At 33.4% G+C, this 22,883-nt stretch overlaps 1 protein-coding gene across 11 annotated transcripts in view; it reads left to right on the plus strand.

Moving 5' to 3' along the window:
- The window catches only part of VPS13B (vacuolar protein sorting 13 homolog B), a 1,326,809-nt gene that overhangs the window by 868,455 nt on the left and 435,471 nt on the right, over positions 1 to 22,883 (plus strand). For 9 of the 11 annotated variants that reach the window (XM_074200569.1, XM_074200570.1, XM_074200566.1 and 6 more), the window contains 4 exons: positions 6,879 to 7,050; positions 9,353 to 9,467; positions 12,244 to 12,385; positions 16,984 to 17,392. In XM_074200569.1, coding sequence (XP_074056670.1) covers positions 6,879 to 7,050; positions 9,353 to 9,467; positions 12,244 to 12,385; positions 16,984 to 17,392 — 838 coding nt within the window. Of the gene's footprint in view, positions 1 to 6,878; positions 7,051 to 9,352; positions 9,468 to 11,632; positions 11,700 to 12,243; positions 12,386 to 16,983; positions 17,393 to 22,883 lie in introns of those variants that run through there. The other 2 variants (XM_074200573.1, XM_074200577.1) reach the window with 2 other exon arrangements.

Here is a 22,883-nt window from a genome sequence, read left to right on the forward strand (position 1 = left end):
AACAAAAACAGAACATTAAAAAAGCATTTTCTTCATAAAATAGAGGCCAAATGATACTTCACATTATCTGTGAAATGAGATTTTTAACGTGATTTCCTATATTTTTTCCTTTTTTTAAATTGTATCTCAAAGTAGAGTTTAGGAAAAACTGAGTTGGACTAGGGGGTGGGGTAGAGATATACTTTCATATGGAAGGAATTCTGTATCACATCTAGGAAGAAGGTGTCCATGTTGTCAGCTGCCTACCCCTACCAACCCCTTTGTTCTTATATTACCAGATTGCAGATATCTTAACCCAAAATATAATGGTACTTTAAAATGAAAAAAAAATAAGAAAGTTGAAATGGGAGTTGTGGAGAAAAAAAATATACAACTCATTGGAGAAAAAAAATATACAACTCATTTCAGAAAAAAAAAGTCATTTTATAAAAAAATGTCTTTAATGAGCAAAAATTTAACTTCTTAATGACAATAAATAATATTATTACTCTTCACATGGTTTCATTAGGTCTGACAGTTTTTCCTTTCATGGATCTTGGAATCACAAGATGTTGACCTACAGGTTCAAATACTGTCACTTCTGTCCTTGATGATCAAAAACATATACTTTATTCTTGTGCTGAGTTCTCACCCTGACATAACTCTAGGTTTTTCAAGATTAAAGCAGAGAAATCCGAGTAAGATAAAATGTGTATAGTTAAAGGAATTGCCTGAGATACTTATTAATAAAGAAAAATAAAATTAGAAATTCTGATCCTAAATCCTAAAATAACATTGTGCACCTACCAGGCACATAAATGCCAAAAATAGTTATGATCTAGTCCTTGTTCCCAGGGATCAGGCTTTCATTCCTTTAACTTCTAGTTCTTTGTTTTTTTTCTTTTTAATTCCTCCCTTTCTTTGAGGATCATTAGGGTTGTTTTTTTTGTTGCCAGCTATAGTCTCTCAGATACTATATCCCTCCATTAATCCTCTCTCCTTTCAAGTCCCATCAATAGGTATTTATTCAGCACTTATTTAGCCAGGCATTGTGCTAAAGCACTGGGAATCTCAATTCAGAAAGAAAAACAGCCTTTGGTCTCAAGGAGTTTAGATTCTAATAATTATATTCTAGTTATTATATTTTAAAATATTTATAGGAAACTGGAAGGGAAACAGAATAATGGCAATTGATGCCACGGGGTGAAGCCTGAAGAGTAATGAAGGAATCTTCACTTATTTTTAATGTGCTTTATTTCCACACTAAGCTCTTTGTGTTTATTTACCACACTTTTCCATGTTTGTATTCTCTTCTCACACAATCCAAATTTAATTCACTAGGAAGTTCTAGTCTTTTCTTTCTCCATTCTATACTAGTGTGTTCTTTTTACTTTCCCTTCTTGTTTCCTTATTAAAACATTCAGAAAAGAATGACCCCTTTAACTACCAAAATGCCCCTATGAAGATATTAATTCTATAAAGAAGGAGTTCTTAGCTATTTTGTGCCATGGACCCCTTTAACAGTCTGGTAAAGATTATGGATCCCTTTTCAGAATTATATTTTTAAATACATAAAGTAAAAATACATATGACTTTTAGAAGGTACAAAAACTCTAGTATGAATTGATGGACAGGATCAAAGAAAACATAATATAATAATCCTTAAATAGGTATAATTAATTCTTGTGTTTATTAAGATTTTAACTAAACCATAACTTTTGGGTATCTCTTTTTTTCAAATTACTCATACTCTTTCTCTGAGTGGGCTCCAAAGAAGTCATAAATGTTTTAAATTGTCGGAAAGTCAAGACACCATCTGCTTAGGAAATGAAATGGAATGTTGACATTTGGGTACAAGAATGGTATCTACACTTCTGGCAGAATGTTGCCCGTGACACTGACCACTTGGCTCTCTTTTTCTTGTGTAGATTTGTATTGGTTGTCAAGGCATCAGTTTCATTTCCCATCTCCTCCCCCACTTCTCCTTCTTTAACTGTGGAAGTCTTAAATTTACTAGTCATCAGTGTATTGTAATTGCTATATCAGTATACTGTCCCTGTGGAATATACATTCACTTCAAAAATAGACCACACAAATCTCACAAGTGCTAAGTTTCTTTTGTTTTTTTCTCTTTCTGACAAATCTAGTGCTTATTATTGGTGCTAGTTAAAAGCCTTTAGGGATAGAAATGAAACTTTCCACTGTGATGCCCCTCATCCTTCTCTTAAAAGATCTGACTCAAAGGGTTTTTTTCCATTGTTTCTAATTGTGGGAATATTACAGGTACATTTAAAAAAAACCTTAAGCTGCATAGAAATTTACAACTTTTAAAGAAATAATCTAGCATTAGGTAACCTTCATCACTTGGCAAGGAAGAATTTTCAAAAATGTTTTAACAAGAGGCAGCTAGGTGGCACAGTACATAGAATACTGACTCTTCAGTCAAGAGGACTTGAGTTCAAATTTGGCCTCAAATACTTAATAGCTCTGTTCAAGTCACTTAACCCTGATTGTCCCAAAAAAAAAGCAGGAGAGGATGGTTAATCGAGACTGAACAATGGAAAATAAAATTCATACCAAAAAATGTTGTCAGAACTGATTCTCTGGAATTATATGAGGAGGGGAAATTATTATTGAAAAAATTAATGAAAATTCATATCTTAAAGTAGGATTACTTAGGATGTTACTTAAGCTTTGAGTGAACAAAGAAAAAAAGTTGCCCACTATTTAGGTAGAAGACTTTGCTATGTTAACATCTTGATTTCACTTGTGAGTGAATTAATTGGTGATACCTAGTGTTTTATTTAATGATAATGTTTTTCCTTAATTCTCAAAAACCATGACTTTAGTGGAAGTAATGCTGTGACAAACACATGGATTGGATTTGGGGGGGGGGGGCTGTGCTAAGTCACCAGCCTCACTTTCTCCTCCAGAGCCATCAGGGTCCAGTATCCAAATATGAATCAGAAGGACTGGAGATGGCCCTGGATGGGAAGCAGTAAGGGTTAAATGACTTAACCAAGATCATACAGCTATCTTCTAGTGTCTGAGGCTGGATTCAAACTCCAGGCCTAAGGACTCCAAGGCCAATGTTCTCTCTCCTGTGCCACCTAGCTGGCCCCTATATTATCTAGATAGAAATAGACACACTGCACTAGGCAGAGGAAATAGACACACTAAACTAAATATGATAGAAAGAACCAAGAATTAGAACTTAGCAAATCTGTTAGTGAATCTCAGCTGTGATACTCTTACTACCTTTTCCACTGGACAACCCATTCAACCTCTCTCACTTTCAACTTACCCATTTTTTTGAAACATCAAAGAGGTATTTGGACTATGTATTTTCTGTAATCCTTTCCTGCAATAAATTCTGTGACATGGAAATCAATTGTGTAGTGTGACTTGAAGGGCACAAGACAGATGCAGTTCCAAACATTATTTTCCTTGCTTATCATGATGATATCATTTATATATTTCCTCTCTCTCTCTCTCTCTCTCTCTCTCTCTCTCTCTCTCTCTTTCTCTCTCTCCTCCCCCCCCCCCACTATTCTTGCTGCCTCATACCATCATCCCATTGTTTTGCCTCAAACTTAAGTTATTGTAATGGCTTCCTAAAGATTCTCCTTGTTTCCCATCTTTTCCACTTCATTCCATTTTATGTTTCACTTCCAGGTTCTGCTTCCTAAAACTCCTTGTGTAACTTTTATTTTGTTCAGAGAAAAGGAATTGAAAAATTCTTTACAGATGACATGTAAGAAAATACTTTCGCCTACACTCCTTCTGGCCTTACTATTCCAACACCTCACTTAGACTCACAGGTTGGTTTCTGGAGAGCAGTTATAACAACTTTAAGAATCCTATACATGACCCTGTGTGTATTATCTAGCTCACAAGCCCCTACCAGTGTGCTTTCTCTTAGGAATCAACCAGTAGGCTCAATTTTTCAAAAACATATCTATTTACTCCAATGGCATAAGATTTTTTCCCCCTAAATCCCAGGGTATTCCCTTGCAAAGTCCATAGATAGAGTAAGCATGAATTTAGAAATATAATGGTAGGCACATGTGTAGGGAAAACTCATGGCTAAAGAAACTCATAACTCCAGAATGATAGGATAAAGTGTTTTCTTCTGTAGAAAGGCCTTCATGAAGTTTGCTGTAGTTTACGTGGTATCTGTGATGGATGAGTGACTTCCTTGCTCAATTGCTTTCTTGTGGATTGCTTTGCCTTAAATGATGTGTCAGTCTATTTCATGCACTAGAGCAAGCAGGTTATTCAGCTGTTGATCTGGCTTTTTGTTGGACTCAGCTACTGCTGCTACTGGTCCCAGTTGCTTGAGACTTCTTTAATGTCTGATAAATTTCTTGGACTCACTTTGTCCTCTGAGCACTTCTCTCTCATAATATTCCTTCATCTAAGATCAGGAAAAAGTGAACACAAAAGAGACAAAAGTAATAGAAGCAATATAGTTCACTAAAGATAACAGCTGTTACCTTTTCCCTATACTGAAGTTCTCAGCAGGACTTATTTCCATAGAAAGGACAGAGGGAGAGTTTTATTGATACTTTTGTATGTAAATTACCTTTCTGCTCTGCATCTCCTATTTTATCCACATTTCCTTTTTCAAAAGCCAGTTAGAAGGGTTTTTGTCATTAAACAGTAGAGACAGACATTTATATCCTGTCATTCTTGGTGAAAAGTACGTTCATCCAGTTTCCATGTATTGGTTTAGAACAGCCTACAAGGAAGTGCATATTTGATCATAGCCTAAACACACTAGGTCCTGTTGATCAGATCAAAAGGACATTTGCTTAATATCTTTCTTTTGAAGCTGGTAGAACATGAAGAGGTTACAAGAATTCATCTAGTCTGTCAAGACCTAAAATAAATCAGAGTCTTGAGATGAGAAATAAAGCAGCTTTAATTGAGATAAAAGGGTAGGAAATGTGTCACTCTGGGGGGGGGACAGTGATCAATGGATTTCCCAACCAAAAAGACCCATAAAAATTTTTTATGGTTTTATAGGAGGAGAGAGAGGAGGTAATGGGAAGTTGCAAGGCCTTGTCATGAGATGCCAGCCACCCTCAGCAGTCCAAACGAGGACAATCATTTCATTCTAGCTGTTTTGTCCCTTGTCCATTGTCCCTTTGGAAGGGGACAAGGATATCATAGGCCTAGATTCAACTTGGGCCAGATAGCTCCACAGTACAAGATCTCAGGATGGGAATTAATGTTCTATCTAATTCAACCTAATTGATTCTATCTTGCTGAGAAGGCTACTGACATTCTGACATGACTAGGATCGTTCAGGGCATGGCAGGGAGCATTACACTTGGTGGTATGAACAGTTTCCTGTCATTTATATTAACAATTTTCTATCATGTCTAATTCCCACATTTTACAGATGACATCACATAGATGCTTAGTTATTGTTGTTTAATTTTAAATGCATATCTGTTATTTTTCTCTAATTTCCTAGGAAAATGTTCATGTTGTAAACTAGTTAAGTATAGAAACTTGATTTTGTTTGGCCTCTCTTATCTTTACGTGTCATATAGAAGGTGGAATGGGACTGATGGATTCATAGTCCTGGAACCTCTTGGGGCCTACTGTCTATTCAGATCTGTTACTTATACGGTCCTATTTTTCTCTGTGGATCTTTTTGACTTAGCTAGAATTAAATATATAATTTTATGGTTAAAAAGAAAAGGAATGTCAGTTCAGTGATAAGAAATTAAAACTAGAAGCAGCAGGGCAGCTAAGTGGTACAGTGGATAGAGCACTGGTCCTGGAGTCAGGAGGACCTGAGTTCAAATCCATCTCAAATACTTAATAATTACCTAGCTGTATGACCTTTAGCAAATCACTTAACCCTATTGCCTTGCAAAACATCAAAAAAAAAAATTAGAAGTCGGTCCTTCATCTTCAGATTCTCCAAACTCCTTATCCCATGTACCTAGTCCCAGGGTACTTCATCCCTGTCCCTTGTTCCATTTTAACATAACACCAAACTAAAGAACAGAAAAGGTGTAATGGCTTTCTAGTCAGATAAATTCAGTAATCTCAGTGTCTAAGGTTCTTTGTATTCTCAGGCAGCTTCCTTGCTGGGATATTACAAGAATATTGCCTGGAACTATAGGGAATGGATTTGACAGGATCTTCCTAGGAGCATTTATGAAGATAGTCCTTGGCTCTCAACAGGTGGAATCTAAGGTCTTGATCTGTCTTTGAAGCTTCATACATTATCTTCCTAAACTCCTCCACCCTTTCTCCCTTCCCTTACTTAACCTACAGTCCTAGGGACAATTTTCTAAGACTCTACTTTGTCGTATAGGTGATCATTTCTTCCTATTACATATAAGATTTTGAAATTTGTGGGGTTTCCTAAGTTATCTTTCATTAAAATAGGTACCCATGTGCTTGAAAGGATATAGGTTAAAGGATGACACTTCTATAAATTTACAAAATTATGTTGAAAGTATTATTCTACATCTTAAAACAGAGAAAACCAATTGTTTCCTGTGACCTTCAAAATAATTATAAACAGAAAATATTTCTTAACTTTTTGTGATATCAAAATAAAGCCTATGCTAATGAAGTTACTTGGAATCTGAATGTCAATTCCCATGTCTTAGCTGGATTGAGATCTTAGAATGCAATGTCATCTCATTTTCTTGTTTTTTAAATGGATAAATTTATAATGAAAAAATTTTCACCTTGATAATATATAAACAAATATCCAAACTCTCTAGAAAGTTGGCAAAGAACTATAATATAAATAAGCCAGGACATAGTTTCTAGTGAATTCAAGTAAAGAAATTACAGCTCTCTGAGGACACACAAAGTCTGATGAATTTTTAAACATAATTTTTATTATGAATGTTTCCTTTGTCTAGGGTGATTCTGCACAAGCTGGTGATGACTCTCCATTTTCTGATTCTGTTACCTTGGAACAAACTACAAGTAGCATTGGTGGGTCAAGTGGACGAGTTAGCCTCTGGATGCAATGGGTTCTACCAAAAATTACCATCAAGCTATTTGCTCCAGATCCTGGACACAGAGGAAGAGGTATTGATCTCATTTTGAACCTCTCTTCCAAAAATTTAAAATAAAATAAAATATCCAATATTTAAAACCTGTTTACAATCCAGCTTCCGATATTTTTCAGTCTTGTGACCTCAAGCAAATCATTTCCCTCCTCTGGCTCTCTGTTTTCTTACTGGTGAAATGAAGAGGTTGAACTAAATGGTTCTCATGCCCCTTCCAGTTCTCATTATTTAGCATTCCGGTAAATAATCATTCAAAGTATAGGTGAACTAATTCAATATCTATTAAATCAAAATCCACATCACTTTTAAATAATTATGTACACATAAACAACTCCTATCTGAAACATACAACCATTATACACTCTTAGAGAACAGGCGATAGATAGCTTTGACATTGTTTTTAAACTAGTGAATTATCATTAATTCATTCTTTATTATACAATTTAGTTAATATTATATGACCTAAAAACTTATACTATTTTGTTCATTTGAATCATATTTAAAAATAAATTTTAAAGTTATAATTTCTACTTTTATTTGTAGTCCATCACAGTTGGGTTTCTATCAAACTCGCTTATTTTGTTTCAGTGACTTAAGAAACCATCATGATAGCTTTATCCTCCTAAACACAAAGCCATTATCTATAATTATAAACTTAAAAATTCTCAATTATTGGAATTAAGTAATTTTAAGTAAAATCCAACTCTCTAGGGGCAGCTAGGTGACTCAGTAGATAGAGAGTACCAACCCTGGAGTCCAGAGGATCTGAGTTCAAATTTGACTTCAGACACTTAATAATTGCCTAGCTGTGTGATCTTGGGCAAGTCATTTAACCCTACTGCCTTAAATGAATAAAATTTTTTAAAAAAAGACCCAAAATCCAACTCTGTATCTGGAAGAAAAAAGAATTAATGCTCTGCCGCTACAAAGGATATATATATTCCTCGATTTCTCCTTCCATTCTTACCACCAACATGACTCTGTTGCCTCTGCTATTGTGGCAAAGATATATTGCTCTTTGCCATATTAGGTCCTTAAGATCAAGAAGGAAATATATTTCTCCTAAAAAGCTTCCTCCAAAGAAGGCCCTCAGCCAAAATGGGAAGACCCTATTGTTCAGGAGTTCTTTTTTCTCTTCTTTCTCTTTCTTTTCTGTCTATATGATGTATTTAAAGTTAACTCAAGAAATATTTATTAAGCAACTACTATATACAGAGCACTCTACTGCTTACTATAAGAAATAAAAAAAAATTAGCTAAGACTTAGCCTCCACAATAATGGAGATAAATTAGCATAGATGAGCATATTACAAACATAGATAGCCAAAATGCAAAATAATGCATAGTAATTTCACTAGAGAAGTTCAGAATTTTAAGATGCTGTTTGTAAAGACATTGGGTCAAATGGTTATTTTTGACTTAGGAAAATCTGTGGTATAGGGGAAAGAACCTTGGATATGGGATCTAGAAAGACCTGGGTTTGAATCATTTCTCTCCTTATTACTAGTTGTATTATCATTAGCATCTCTTAACCTATGTTTGAACCCCAGTTTACTCATCTGTAAAATATGAATAAAATATCTATGACTCTGTCTCCCAAAGTTATGGCAAAGATCAAATGAAATAATGCATGCAAAATGCTTTGAAAACCTTCAATGATTACATAAATGTCAACTTTTATTATCTGAGGTGGCATTTGAGTCAAACTTTAAAGGATGGTAATGAATTAAGCACTTGAGAGTTAGAGAAAGGACCTGCCATATGGGGAAAAAATTATAATATTTAATCTTTTATTTTGACCAAGACGGAGTAATCTACATGCTTACCAATCTAATTAAATTCTTTTTAAGTTTTGAATTCCAAATTCTATCTCTCCCTCCCCTCCTCCCACCCTTCCTGAGATGGTAAGCAAAATGATATAAATTATACATGTACAATCATTTAAAACGTTTCTATATTAATCACTTCGTACAAGATGACTCAGAGAGGGAGGGAGAGAGAGTATGAGAAGAATAGTATATGCTTCATTCTATATTCAGATAATATCAGCTCCTTCTCTGGAAGTAAGTAGCATGTTTCATCATTATTCCTTTGGGATTGTCTTGGATCTTTGTATTACTGAGACTAAGTCATTCGTAATTCTTCATTCTACAAAACTGCTGTTACTGTTTTAACTTTCTGTGCAAAACTTGTTATATTGTTTGGTCACTTTGCAGAAATATCTGATGTATTATGTATTTTAAAATTTTTCCCTCTTAATATTGTTGATATTCCTTGACTTGAAAAAAAGCTATTAATATTTATATTTGTTTATTATTACAGAGGTCTGTGTAGTTTGTGAATTAGAAGATCTCAGTGCCTCAGTAGATGTCCAAGATGTTTATACCAAAGTCAAGTGTAAAATAGAAAGTTTCAATATTGACCACTACAGAAGCAGGTAAATATGATGTCATATTCCTGTCTTTATTGTCTTAATAACTGAATATGATTTCCTTTAGAGCAAGGAATGCATTGGTTTTTTCTATTTGTATCTTTACTGCTTAACACTGTGCTTTTAAGTAATGGTAATGAATCCTTTTTCATTCATTCATTTTTATCTAAAATCATGAAATAAGAAATAGGAAAAGTATTTTCCTTGGAGACAATTTAAGAATTTTTATATTTTAGCTTATTTGGTTACTAATAAAATATTTTTTCAAGATAAATTTGTTTACCATAAAGAAATTTTAAAATGGATTTTTTTCAATTATATGTATATGTACATATGTATATTTGTATGAGTTATATACACATATGTATAAATGCAAAGATAAACCAGTGGTGAGACTGTTAAGTAAATAAAATTTTTAAAACCAGTTTTATGTATGTGGTCTCTGATGCATTGCATGTGTACAATACAATTTAGTTTTGCTTTGTGTCTTTTAAAGATGAAGCATTGCTTTGTAGATACTTGGCCTTGGAGTTAAGACAACTTACTCTCAAGTCACTTGTGACACGATTTGGCTGTCACTGAAGGCAAACCACTCAGCTTCTCAGTCCCTTGTACAACTCTCTTAGACTTTTAAGTTTCTGAGAAGCTGCAACTCTTCTCACTAAAGAGAGTTTCTTTAGCAGGCACAATTAAATCACAGATGTGAATTGAAAGCAATATGAGTTCTCTACATGAATATAAAAAAGGGGTGCTATTTATAAACCTTCCTATTGCTGTGTTGTATCATAACAGGTCATGTTGCTTCTAAGTACATTTGCCTACATATTGTGTTAGGTATGTTCCTTTAAAAAAATTCATATAGGGGATTTCTTATACATATTGAATTATTGTTGCTGTTTGCATTTTTGCTCTTTGTTGTTTGTATTCTTTGCCTCCAAACACCAGTACTATTTATAAAGAAAATTTTTATTTAATGAAATCATACTTCTTACCCCTCAGCAGTTTAAAGGAATTCCACTTGTCATGCACTAAGTCATAACATTATAATGTTTACAGCAATTCCTCATTGTCACAGATCCAGTGGTTTCATTGCTTAAAACACCATTTTCATTCAGTTTCCCTTGACCTTAAGAGTTCTGTATTGTCCAAGACTAGAAGTTTCCTTTATGGATAGGCATTTTTCTGTTTCTTTTCTTCACCTTCCATTTCTTACCCTGTTTTTTTTTCCTCTCTTCCTATCCATTCATAAAATAACAACTATGACTTCCTTTCTCTATTTAAGTGAGATCTATATGGTGTAAATATTTATTCATTGAAAGAATAATTTGAACTTTCCATAATAAATGCTCCATCAAAATGATGACTAAATTCAATAGAGCTTTGTTTTTGAGAACTACATTATTTATAGAAAAGACATCATGTCAGAGTGGGATAGTTAGATATGTGAATGAAATGCCTTTCCCATAGATGAATGAAAGACACTTGTTTTAAACAGACCTGCATTGCATTTCTAATAGATTTTCACTTAAGAATTTCTGACTTTAAAAGTATCTTTTTTTCCTATATATGAAAGTAGAGTAAATATATATCATATGGTAAAAAAAAAAATCATAGCCATTTTAAAAAGTTCTGACTCTACAAGAAAGGAATATGAATTTTATTATTCATATTGCATACTGGTAAGATGCTTTGTCTTTTTAAATGTTTAATAATAAAATATAAAGCATTTTATTAGGAATTTTTAAAATATATATATAGATGTTATATATTATGATAAATTATAACAGGATTATGGAATAGGTAACATGATACTGATATGCAGATTTAATTTTTTTTTTAGAATTCAGTATCTGGAATTTCTAACCAATTTCATCTTCATCAAAATACTTTTTACATATTATTTTTCATTATAGTTCATTGTTTTTTATATCTAGATCTTAGATTTTTTTTCTTAATGCATTGAGAATAATGGTGGTTTGTTTATGTTATCTCTGAAATTTATATAGAGTTTTACATATTACATATATAATTGATTTCTTTGTCAGATTGATTTTTCTCTTCAGGTTGACTATTATTAATGTTATAACTATTTGAAATATAGTTTTTATTTGATTAAATTCTAAACTCAGAAAAATTACAGAGAATAGATAAGGTTAACCTCTGTTTTCCAGGCCAGGCGAAGGCTGGCAATCAGGACATTTTGAAGGAATATTTCTTCAGTGCAAAGAAAAACCAGTGGTGAGACTCATTTAGTAAATATAATTTTTAAATAGTGTTTTATCATAAAATTGTATATATTTGTTCTTTGATGCAACAGGAATGATTACAAGAACTAGAACCCCTACTTCAAAATGATTGTATACTTTTGAAATCCATCTTATATAGCTTCAGGCTGCTTAAAGTTTGTTAATATCTTTCTCATTTATTGAATTTAGCAAACATTTGATGAAAATAAAATAGGGTTGCTTTCATTAATCAATATACTTTTGACTTCTATCTTGTTGACTCTTTGGAATTATTTATTCTCATCCTATCGTATGCTTATTTTCATGCTGAGTTGTTTCTTACTATCAACTGCCAGTGGAAATTTTATACTAAAATCTTTTCTTTTTAATTCCCTTAACTATATTTGCAGAAGATGGTCCAGATTGAGGCCATATCAAACAGAGGCATGCAGCCTTTGCAGACTTAAGCAGAACTTAAAATCTATGAATTTTTTGCTTATGGCTTTTTATTGCTTTTTTGTCTCTCCACCCTCTTTCCTCCTGTACATCACCTCAAGCCTTGGGGAAGAGTGTTGGTCTCTAGGGCAATATGAAGGTGTCTTCCTTTCCTGTACTGACAAGCTGAACAGACGCACCTTGTTGGTTCGACCCGTCTGCAAGCAGGACCCTTTCAGTAATTTCTCTGGCTTCTTTCCTTCTGTAAGAAATCATTTAAAAATTATTCTACAGAACTTCCATTAACAGTAACCCATAAAATAGATTTAACTATCTATGCAAAATATGGTCACTTCTCAATTTTAATCTGCATTATGTCATCTACTGTGAAGCATCTGCAAGAAATTTGTATTTTTTGAATTGGCTTCTCTGCAATTCAGCCTACTTCTGTTCTGGGTTGTCCCTTCATAAACTCCATCCTCAGAGAGCACAAAATTCATTTTAACCAAACTTTTAAAAAAATTAGAAAGAAATATAAATGTATTGCAAAAAACATATGTGGTACATTCCAAATAGAAATTCTAAACCAATAATCAGGAGTTGACTCAGGTGATTTTTGTCATACCATTTGTATACTTGACTCAAAAGCTAGGCAATTCAGTCCTTTATTTTTGCCCTTACAACCATTATCCGACAACACGTTTACTCAGTTCTCTCTTAAATACAGACAAATAGACATATTTCACTATTACTGAATGGAAAGAAGAACTATTCTCTCAGAGGCTATCAAGACAGTTGAGTAGTGGAAGCTCACTATAGCAACATAGTTAGATCACCCATATTGATTTGAACTGAAATTCGCTTTAATTAACATTGTCAAACACAGAATACATGAAAATATGTTGGTGCTGATATACAAATTGTAAGGAAATAGTTTTTCCTCAAATATTTCTTTTTTGGGGGATTTGTTATTTTCTTCCATTTAATAAGTACTGAGGAACATTTGCATTCATTTTTCTATAGACACATATAACTGTAATATAGTAAGTGATGTATAATAGTAACTTATAATATGATATATAATAGTAAAATATAATATATCAATATATTTAGAGGAATAAGTTTTAAATACTACAACATAGATTTCTTTAAAAATACCCATTTTAAATTCAGAGGAACAATAACGCATTTGTATAAAAATGCAGCTTTATTTAACACATCTGGAATGCCTACTTGTATATAGGATGCTCTTCTAGGTCACCATAAAAAGAAAGTAATTTCATATTTGAGATTTTTTTCAGAAAACTGTAAGGTGTGAATTTTTTTCTTCTTTAATTCTGAAATAGATTGATTATAATGGCTTTCTTGTTAGTGGAAGTTCTCTTTAGATTTATTTTCTTACACGTTTCTATCCATATGAAGTATTGTTATATATATATATATATATATATACTTATATAAAATACATTTACACTTATAGGACATAATTAGTATACGTAAGTGATAATTTTATCAGATTAAAATATTCAAACATTAGAAGAACATTTAATTCTATTTTAAGCATGCAGAATCTGCCATTAATTAGGCTTTAGTCATTTATGTAAGGACAACTAATTGATAATGCTAAATTTTGCCATAAATTTAGTTCTGGGATTTCTTGCAGTAACAATCACAATATAATTTTCTGTTAATGCCATCTACAAGACAGAAAATAATTCAATGTGTGATCCCCAAAATGGTTTTGAAAACTTAAAATTTCCTTCATCTGAAGCACCATTTTGGCCATTTTCCTGACCTAGTACAGCCATTGTATTGCTAAAAACTGCACAGTCAGTTTAAGAAGTAATTTTTTGAGAAACTTGAACGTGAAAAGCATTCCATGTCTGTCTTAACATCATATACATCATGACTGCAAGATATACACATATGTTCCCCCCTCCCTCAACCACTTCTTCTTGCCACATAGTGAGAGGTCAATGTGATATAGCCTGGTGCTGGTTGAGACCTCTGTCTTTTAGACACAAAACAGAAATGAGTGAGGCAAAGAACAATGGAGAAAGTTGAAGTGCAGGTCAGTCCAATCCTGAATTAGAGTAACCCTGTTCTGAAGAAAAACCAAATTAGGGATTAGTGACATTTTTATGAGGTTATGCAATTATTTCTCTACAAAGTCTCTAAATAATACTATTTCTGGCCCTAGTTTTTGGTAGAAGAAAAAAAATATCGTCTGCAGTGGCAACAGTAACTGTGCTTCTGTCACTGGATACCAGGGTGACAATTAGAAGTCTGAGGAGAAAAAATGGGAACAGAACATTTTTCCAAGTGATGGGTTAACAGTGGTAGAGATCCTTTCCTGCTTTGCTGCTCATCTTGCTTTCTTTCAACATCCTTCCCCTAACCTAACTGACATCATTTTTTTCTGGCAGGAAAAAGCATCTTTTCAGTCAAATTGCAACTCTAATTTTATATTGGAAGTCAGTGAGGAAAATAGGTTTCATTATATAGGAATTAGTATACAAGAAATTTTTGGAGTAGCTCTTTCATATATTGAAGCATACCCTTCCTCAAATTTAATCTCATTTGTAAGACCATATTTTGCTATCTTTTATTATATCCATTTTTGAAAATAACTATTGGAATTTTTATCCATGAGAAATATTAAAGTACTTACAAATATTTATCTTTTCATTTTGAGCCAAAAGCTTTTTGCATATTTGACAAGTTATTATTATTATTATTGTTGTTGTTGTTATTGTAAAAATGCCTGAGGAATATAGTACATTAAAGTAAGATAAAAGACAAATTTTGCAAACAATATGATCACTACTGCAAATTACTTTTAAAATGGATATGTTTTGTTACTACACCAAGCAGCTATGTCATTTAGTATGTCATTGATAGAAAATGAATTATCATATTATCATATTATCTTAGAGCTGGAAAGGACCTTAGAGATCTTTCTAGTTTAACAAAAGAATTCCATCTTCAAGAGAGGTTTTAATTATCTGTGTTTGTGTTTATGTGTTTTGGGTCCCTTTGTCTGGTAAAGCCTATGGTCCTTCTTAGACCATAATGTGTTTATAAACACTTATATGATTACAATGGAAATCAATTATATTGAAACACATTTATGACAGTATTAGGGGGAAAGTTTCAAGAACCCAAATTTAAAAATCTCTTTCTACTTTACCTTTCAATAGGTAATAGGTTTTTTATTTTGTAAACCCTCAGTAAGAGGAAACCTTCTACTACCACAGAAGAAAATTTGAATTGCTCTAATTGTTGATTTTTTTTCTGGAATCAAGCCTAAAGTTGCTCCTGTAATTCTTTCCCATTGTTCCTGATTCTTTTTGGACCCAAGATCAAGTCAAATACATCCTATCAACTCTTGAAAAAGAATAACATAGTTCCCTCCTTTTTTTATTCTGAAAGCTCAATATTCTCATTTCTTCCACTAGATCCTCATATAACATAATTTTGAAATTTTGCCATTGTCTTTGCCAAGACTCTTTGCCTCTTCTTAATAACTTCTAACTTATTTCTTTCATTCAGTGTGATGACCAAATTATACAAATTATATACTCTGACCAGGACAGTGTACAGAGGTGCTAAGACTTTCAAGTCCTAGACCCCATTCTTTCTTTTAATAAAATCTCTGGACTTTCTTTGCTTAGAGGAAAATTTTTTTTCCTTACCTCATATAGCATTCTTTGCCACCTCACCTACCTTGTAAATACATGCTTTTGTTCAGAAAGGAAGTGAGCAAGGTGATTAAATATAAAATTAAATATAATTTCATCACAATAACCAGAAAGAAAAAATCCCTTTTCCATGCCTTACAGATATAATTCATTAGCAAGTTTAATATATATGACAGGTATTAATACAGATAATAATTATTATGGATAGAATTTAAAAATTAAAAATACTTTATTAATTTTGTCACATGGCACCCAAGGAATATTCCTTATCCAGAATTTAAATGACAGAGTGGAAGGTATAAAATTTTGTTGCATGAGGCAGCCAGGAATGTTTCATGATTTTGGATCTTTTGAGAACTCACTTTATTTACAAATGATACGTTTTATAATACCCAGCCTTCATCATATAATTCAAAGAATAAAAGCTGATCACTAATGAATTTTAAACCATAGACCATTGATTCATTTTGACTGAAACCTCTTACTATAGGAAAAACAGTGCTGGATTCAGAGTCAATGTTGAAATTGTTACCTTGCCACATGTGAGCTGTATATCCTTGACCAAATCATTTAATCTCTGTGGGCCTCAGTTGTTTTTTTTTAATCTGGAAAATGAGGAAAATGGATTGGTTACTCTCTTAAGATTCCTTCCAACTCTTAAGTCCTATGATAGCACCTATTCTTTTTTTTAAGACAACTTTTTTTAATTTTTGCAAGCCAATGGGTTAAGTGACTTGCCCGAGGTCACACAGCTAGGTAATTATTAAGTGTCTGAGGTGGGATTTGAACTCAGGTCGTCCTGACATCAGGGCCAGTGCTCTGTCTACTGCACCACCTAGCTGCCCCAATAGCACCTATTCTTGAAGACCTTATTCTTTTTATTTTAAATATCCTAACTTGATGTTAAGGAAATAGGACCCCAAAAGATCACATATCCATTGTCATATTTGAATGAGATAATACATATTCAATTGTGCACTATGCTGTGGTCAGAATCCTTTTCTAGTATTAAATAATAGGATTCAATGAAAGACTTTAAGGTGAATAAGAAATATAAACAAAACAGAGTAGGAAGCCAATAGTAACTGTTCTCTATTTGGAAATGTGCAAACTTTTCTTCTAACAGAATTTTCACTATGATTTCCTTTTTTTTTGAGACAGACAACTTCAAAACTTTTAGATGGTTCACATCAGCAGCATGGATTTCTCTCTCTCACATATACAAAAGCAGTAACTAAAAATGTCCGGCATAAATTAACTTCAAGGAATGACCGAAAAAGTTTCCATAAGTTATGTGAAGGCTTAACGGATGGCTCACCTCACTTTCTTCATGAAATTCTTCTTTCTGCACAAGCATTTGATGTTGTTCTCTGTTTTCCTTTACTTAATGCAATTGCAAGTATTTTTCAAGCAAAACTACCAAGAACCCAACAGGTGAAAAGAAAATCTCCAGGTCAGCCCATGAGGACTCATACTCTGACCTCCCGCAACCTGCCTTTGATCTATATCAACACAAGTATAATCAGAGTTTTTTTCCCCAAAACTGAAGAAATGAAGTCTGCTGTTGGAGGTAATTTGTGCAGAATTTTATGATTTTGTTTGTATTTTATTTTAACCCTTTCCCTTTCACAACCACCTTTCATATTATCTTTTCTTTCTGTTGATTTTCTTGCCATTGTATGATCTGGATACATTCAGCATACTACTCTAGAGAACTGAAGTAAGAGTTCAAATCATTCAGATGAATAATAGCCTCATGAGATAGCTCAATTTGTCATATGGGTAATTGGAGAACCAAGATTATGCATCCTTTAGGACAGTTTTGTTTATTAGGTACAGATGAATTAAATATAAAAAATATACTATCCTACTAAAAGTTGTTTTCTTTATAACATGACTGATCCATACTAGTAAAGCATGTGCCTCTCATCATTTTTCTTGATTCCAGAGGCTAGATTTTAATTAAGTAATTTGCCATTCTTTCAATAAAGCAATGTCTGCTGTGTACAAAACATTGTTCTAGGCATGATTACAGTGAAGTGTTTACAACTTTATCCCACTTTCCTACCAGATTCCTAATGTAGCTATTAAATTGAATTGATGATTCTCATAAATAGCAATTAATAGTAGCTAACATTTATATAGCACTTACTCTGTTTTGGGCACTGTCCTTATGGGCTTTAGTATGATTATCTGATTTGATCCTCACAGCAACTCTGAGAATTCGGTTTTGTGGTTATCCTCATTTTACAGGAGAGGAAACTGAGGCAAATAGAAGTTTAAGTGACTTGCCCAAGTTCACACAGCTAGTAAGCATTAGATGCTGAACTCAAAATCAGATCTTTCTGATTCTAAGACCTGAGTTCTGTCTACCCCATCATTTCCAACCATTCATTTTTAGCTCTGTAGCTAGTGGAAGGACCTGAAAGAGCTGAGATGAAGTCATAGGTAGAAAGAGGAGAACTATGGAAGACAGTACGCTATGGTGGAAAGAGGTCTACTGAGAGAAGCTTTGTTTCATGACCAGGTTATGCCATTTACTAGCCAAGTCACTAAAAATCAAGTCACTTCTACTCCCTGAGTTTCAGTTTACTTACATATTAAACAAGGTGATTCAATGGAAATGACCTTTTATAAGATCACACATTTGGTGCAAATTTAAAAGAAATCTTAGAGGTTATCTAGTTTAACCCCTTTGTGTTAACCTCCAAACAGTGAGGCCACAACTCTAGTACTTGTCTGAGGGAGGATTTAAATTCTGGACTTCCTAATTCCACCAATTTAGTTGTTGCGCCACTCTGTGGTTCCCTTCATGCTCTAACATTACACGATTCTATTTTTTTTCCTGTGATGCAACAGCCCAAAGATAATCTGAAAGTCTAAGGTAACAGGAGGTGTGTGGGGATTTTTTGTTGTTGTTGTTGTTTTGACAGGTATATGTGATTGGAAGGTGAGTTTGAAATGAGCAAACAGACTTTTTCTGGCATTATCTGATAAGTGCCAAGACAGTACTCACACATCCTCCTTTCCCTCTTCTTAGTGTCTTCCTGTTGCATCTGCCATAGGAAACAGCAATAGGGTTACAGTAATGATTTTCAAAATTAAAGATTTAAAACTATATTACTCTATGTTACTTATAGAAGGCCTTTTATCTAGTTTCATCATTTTTTTAGATTTGAACACTTGCAAATATTTGCAGCCTTCATTTTCAAAAATAAGAGTCTTGCAATTAATGTGTTAAAGTAGATAGATCATTGTCAGGTGAAATTCAAGTGGCCCACAACCTTTGCCCATATGAAATTATAGATAGGCCTTTGTTAAATGATTATGAGTTTTATTAGTGAATTTTGGTTATTGCATGTTTTTTTTGCAGATGCAATGGCCCTTATGCTATACATATTGTTAGTCTCTAGAATGTGTAAATGTAATGAAGTTGGGATGTTTTATTACTATACAGTGCAATCACACAGGTAAATATTTCTAAATGTGGTAACACAAAGTAGTCCCATTAGGAAACAATTTGAAAATCTTAGAAACATTTTCTCATAATCCAACAGGAGATGGATGCAAACAGGCGTAGTTCATTTGTTTTACTTTGTAGCCAGTAACTTCTGTAAGTTTCCATCTGGGAATTGAGGAAAGATAGTAAGAAAACAGAAGTAGTTTAACTTTTTTGGCAAGAAGATTTATTGTTCTTTGGGGAAAAGAGTCTAGGGTATCCCATTAAAGCAAAAAAATCTCATGATATTCTATATCTGTATTTCATTAAAACTAAGAGAAATTCTCCCTTTGAATGAAAATCAGAATTAAATAGACCTGATGTTATGTTTACTTATTAAGATTTTAATGAATCTAGAAGGTAAGATTTTAATGATTCTATATGTCATTTCCAAAAAAAAATCTACATTAAGAATTCCAAAATCACCCACTTTGCAAAGTATAAAACTAAATCTTATACTTGAAAAGCAGAAAAAGAGAAGTTTCAAGAGAAGATTTTTACATCTTAAAAATGAAACATTTAGGGGCAGCTAGGTGGCGCAGTGAATAGAGCACCGGCCTTGGAGTCAGGAGTACCTGGGTTCAAATCCTACCTCAGACAGTTAATAATTACCTAGCCGTGTGGTCTTGGGCAAGCCACTTAAACCCACTGCCTTGAAAAAAAATCTAAAAAAATGAAACATTTGGATTTCTCAGATGTTCTGCCTTGTACTCAGTATATCACAATAGACATGTTCCAAATATTGTACTAGGGTGTAAATTGTCAGCAATGTTTAGGAGAAAATTGAATTGAAATATAGGGAAGAAAACATGAAGAGAAATTGACTCTCTGAAGGCACTTGAAAATTGTTGCCTAGGAGATACTGGGCTTTTAGTAAAAACACCTCAAAGAGTATTGCACATAGTTTTAAATAAATACTTGTTTAGGGAGTGAATGCATGTAGAAACTGCCCAAAAAACCATGGGACATTCTTTGAAGCATCTAGGCAGGCAGCAGTGAAATGCTTTCACTGTTATTCAGAAATACGCTTTAATTTTTTTAGTCATAAATTAAGGGAGATACTTTAAAAAGTGCTTATCATATAGTAAGTGCTATATAAATGTTTTATTCTCCAGCACCATCACCCTGCCTTTGCTTCCCTTACCAAATATTATAGTTCTACATAATAGTAACATTTCCTGATCATCTACATACTCTCTATTAAGTTGGAGTTGAATTAATAAAACTTATGTGACAATGTAGGGCATAGCAAAATATTTTACAATTAAATTCAGTTTTGTTTTCAAACCAAACAATGGGTGTCTGAAGTTATACTGTATCATTTTGTTCTAATTCCAAATTAGGAAACAAAAATAATCTGCCTAACTTATTTTTTATTCATATTGTCTCTTCGATTCCTAACTTACATTGACATTTATAATTGTCTATTTAAACAAAATAATTACAAAAACATTGATTCATGCTCCATATTGTAAAATTATTGGTGTCCCTTTTCAATTTTATTATTATTATTATCCACATCTATTATCTATCAGGAAAATTCCTTAGCAAAATAACTTTTAATTGCAGAATCAAATTTTGGTACTAGTTGCATTTTTAAATTAAAAAAAATTTTTTTTTTAAGTTTTTAAAAGGGTTAAGTGGCTTGCCCAAAGCCACTCAGGTAGGTAATTATTAAGTGTCTGAGGTCAGATTTGAACTCAGGTACTCCTGACTCCAGGGCCAGTGCTCTATCCACTAAGTTACAGAATTTCCTTCCACCCTTGTTTCCCACCTTTTTCAGTGGTGAACAGTCAGGTTGGCATTGAACATACATATTTTGGATAAGCCTGTTTACATCTTAGTCATTTTCGGTGTGAGGAACCTGAGTACTTCCTAAGCAGTTGTTAGAGGACTTCTCTGACTACACACCAAGTTCTGTTTACATGTCCAAGTGCTTAATTTTGGCACCTAGGCTTTATTTCACATGTGGATCAAATTTTCCTTGTTGAGTGACTCAGGTTTACTAAAAGTACCCCCTTTGGCAAGAAATTTGGATGTCTGTGGAGCTTTTAATAGAGATTGATTTGGGGACAAAAGGATGCATATTTCCCCCCTCTGTATATGTGGCTTGTAGGGTCAGTCTCTATTTTATAGTCATCATTTATAAACTACCATCACATCACCACATTTTCCACTTTCATCTGTTTTTTAAAGTTCTGCTATGCCCATACTTTACTTAAACTCTTAACTTGTCCTGAAGAGAAAAAGGTGTTCTTTCAAACTATTCATCAAATTCTGAACACTTCAGATTGAAATGAGCAACCAATTTATATACTGGCAGAAAATTTGACTCTTTTGTAAATGCCTAAAACTTTCTACAAATTGCTTAAAATTGTAGGTAAAAATAAATGCAGTTTTTCTTTAAGGATTGATGAGCAATCATTGATAGAAACATACCAGAATGAAAGGGAAGAACTAAGGATGTTTAATCTGTATGCCTTCAGGCGGACTTGATTGGGGGGGGAAAGTATTTTGTAATATCTACTTTGACAAAACTGAGTATGATATTTTAATCTAAAATTAATATTCATGCTACTTGGTTATCTTAAAATATCAACACTTACGAATTATGTTTCTTTTGTATTTTATCTTCAAAGACATGCATGTGAATTGGATTGGATTGGGGGGACAACAGGAGGTCATGCTGAATCATCAACCTTAATTTCTCCTAGAAAATGGTTAGATTTGTACTAGATTTGTATCAGGAGGAATGGAGATAACCCTGAATGTGAGGCAGTCGTGGTTAAGTGATCACACTTAACACAAGGTCATACAGCTAATAATTGTAAGGCTGGATTTGAATTGAGGTCCTCCTGACTTTAAGACCAGTGCTCTATCCACTGTGCCACCTAGCTGCCTCTCAATATCAAGAGCTGCAATATCAAGAAAAAGAGGGCCCTATAAAGTAAAAAGAAAGAAAACAATGGCACAGTTTCAGAGTTGTAAGACATCATCTAATCCAGTTCATAAATGAGGAAGGGCCTCCTCTATAACATGTTTGACAAAGGAGTCATCCAGTCTTTTCTTGAAGACCTCCAGTAAGGAGGACCTCATTCCCTCTGAAGATAGTCTATTCCACTCCAATAACTCTGAAGAATTATTTCCATATATAAACTCTTAATTTTTTTTGAAGTTTCCACATATTTGTCCTTCTTCTGCCCTTCCAGACCAAGTAGAGTAAATGTGTCTTCCATAAGACAGCCCTCCAGATATTTTAAGATAGTAATCTTGTCTCCCTAAGTGTTTCTTCTCTTGGATAAACATCCCCATTTCCTTCATCTAATCCTCAAATGTAGAGCCTTTCAACAGCTTGGATGCCCTTTTCTGAACATTCTTTAGTTTATCGGTATTGTGCTCAGTCATTTCTGCAAACCAGAACTGAACACTATTCCAGAACTAACACAGGGCAGAGTAGAGCAGCACTAAAACCTTCTTTGTCTTAGAAACAAGGACTCTCATCCAACATCCTGAGATCACATTAGCTTTTGGAACTGTTAGTGTCCTCATTCCCTTTTATCTT

Source organism: Macrotis lagotis, chromosome X (genome assembly GCF_037893015.1).
Source record: "Macrotis lagotis isolate mMagLag1 chromosome X, bilby.v1.9.chrom.fasta, whole genome shotgun sequence".
Taxonomy (NCBI): Eukaryota; Metazoa; Chordata; class Mammalia; order Peramelemorphia; family Peramelidae; genus Macrotis; species Macrotis lagotis.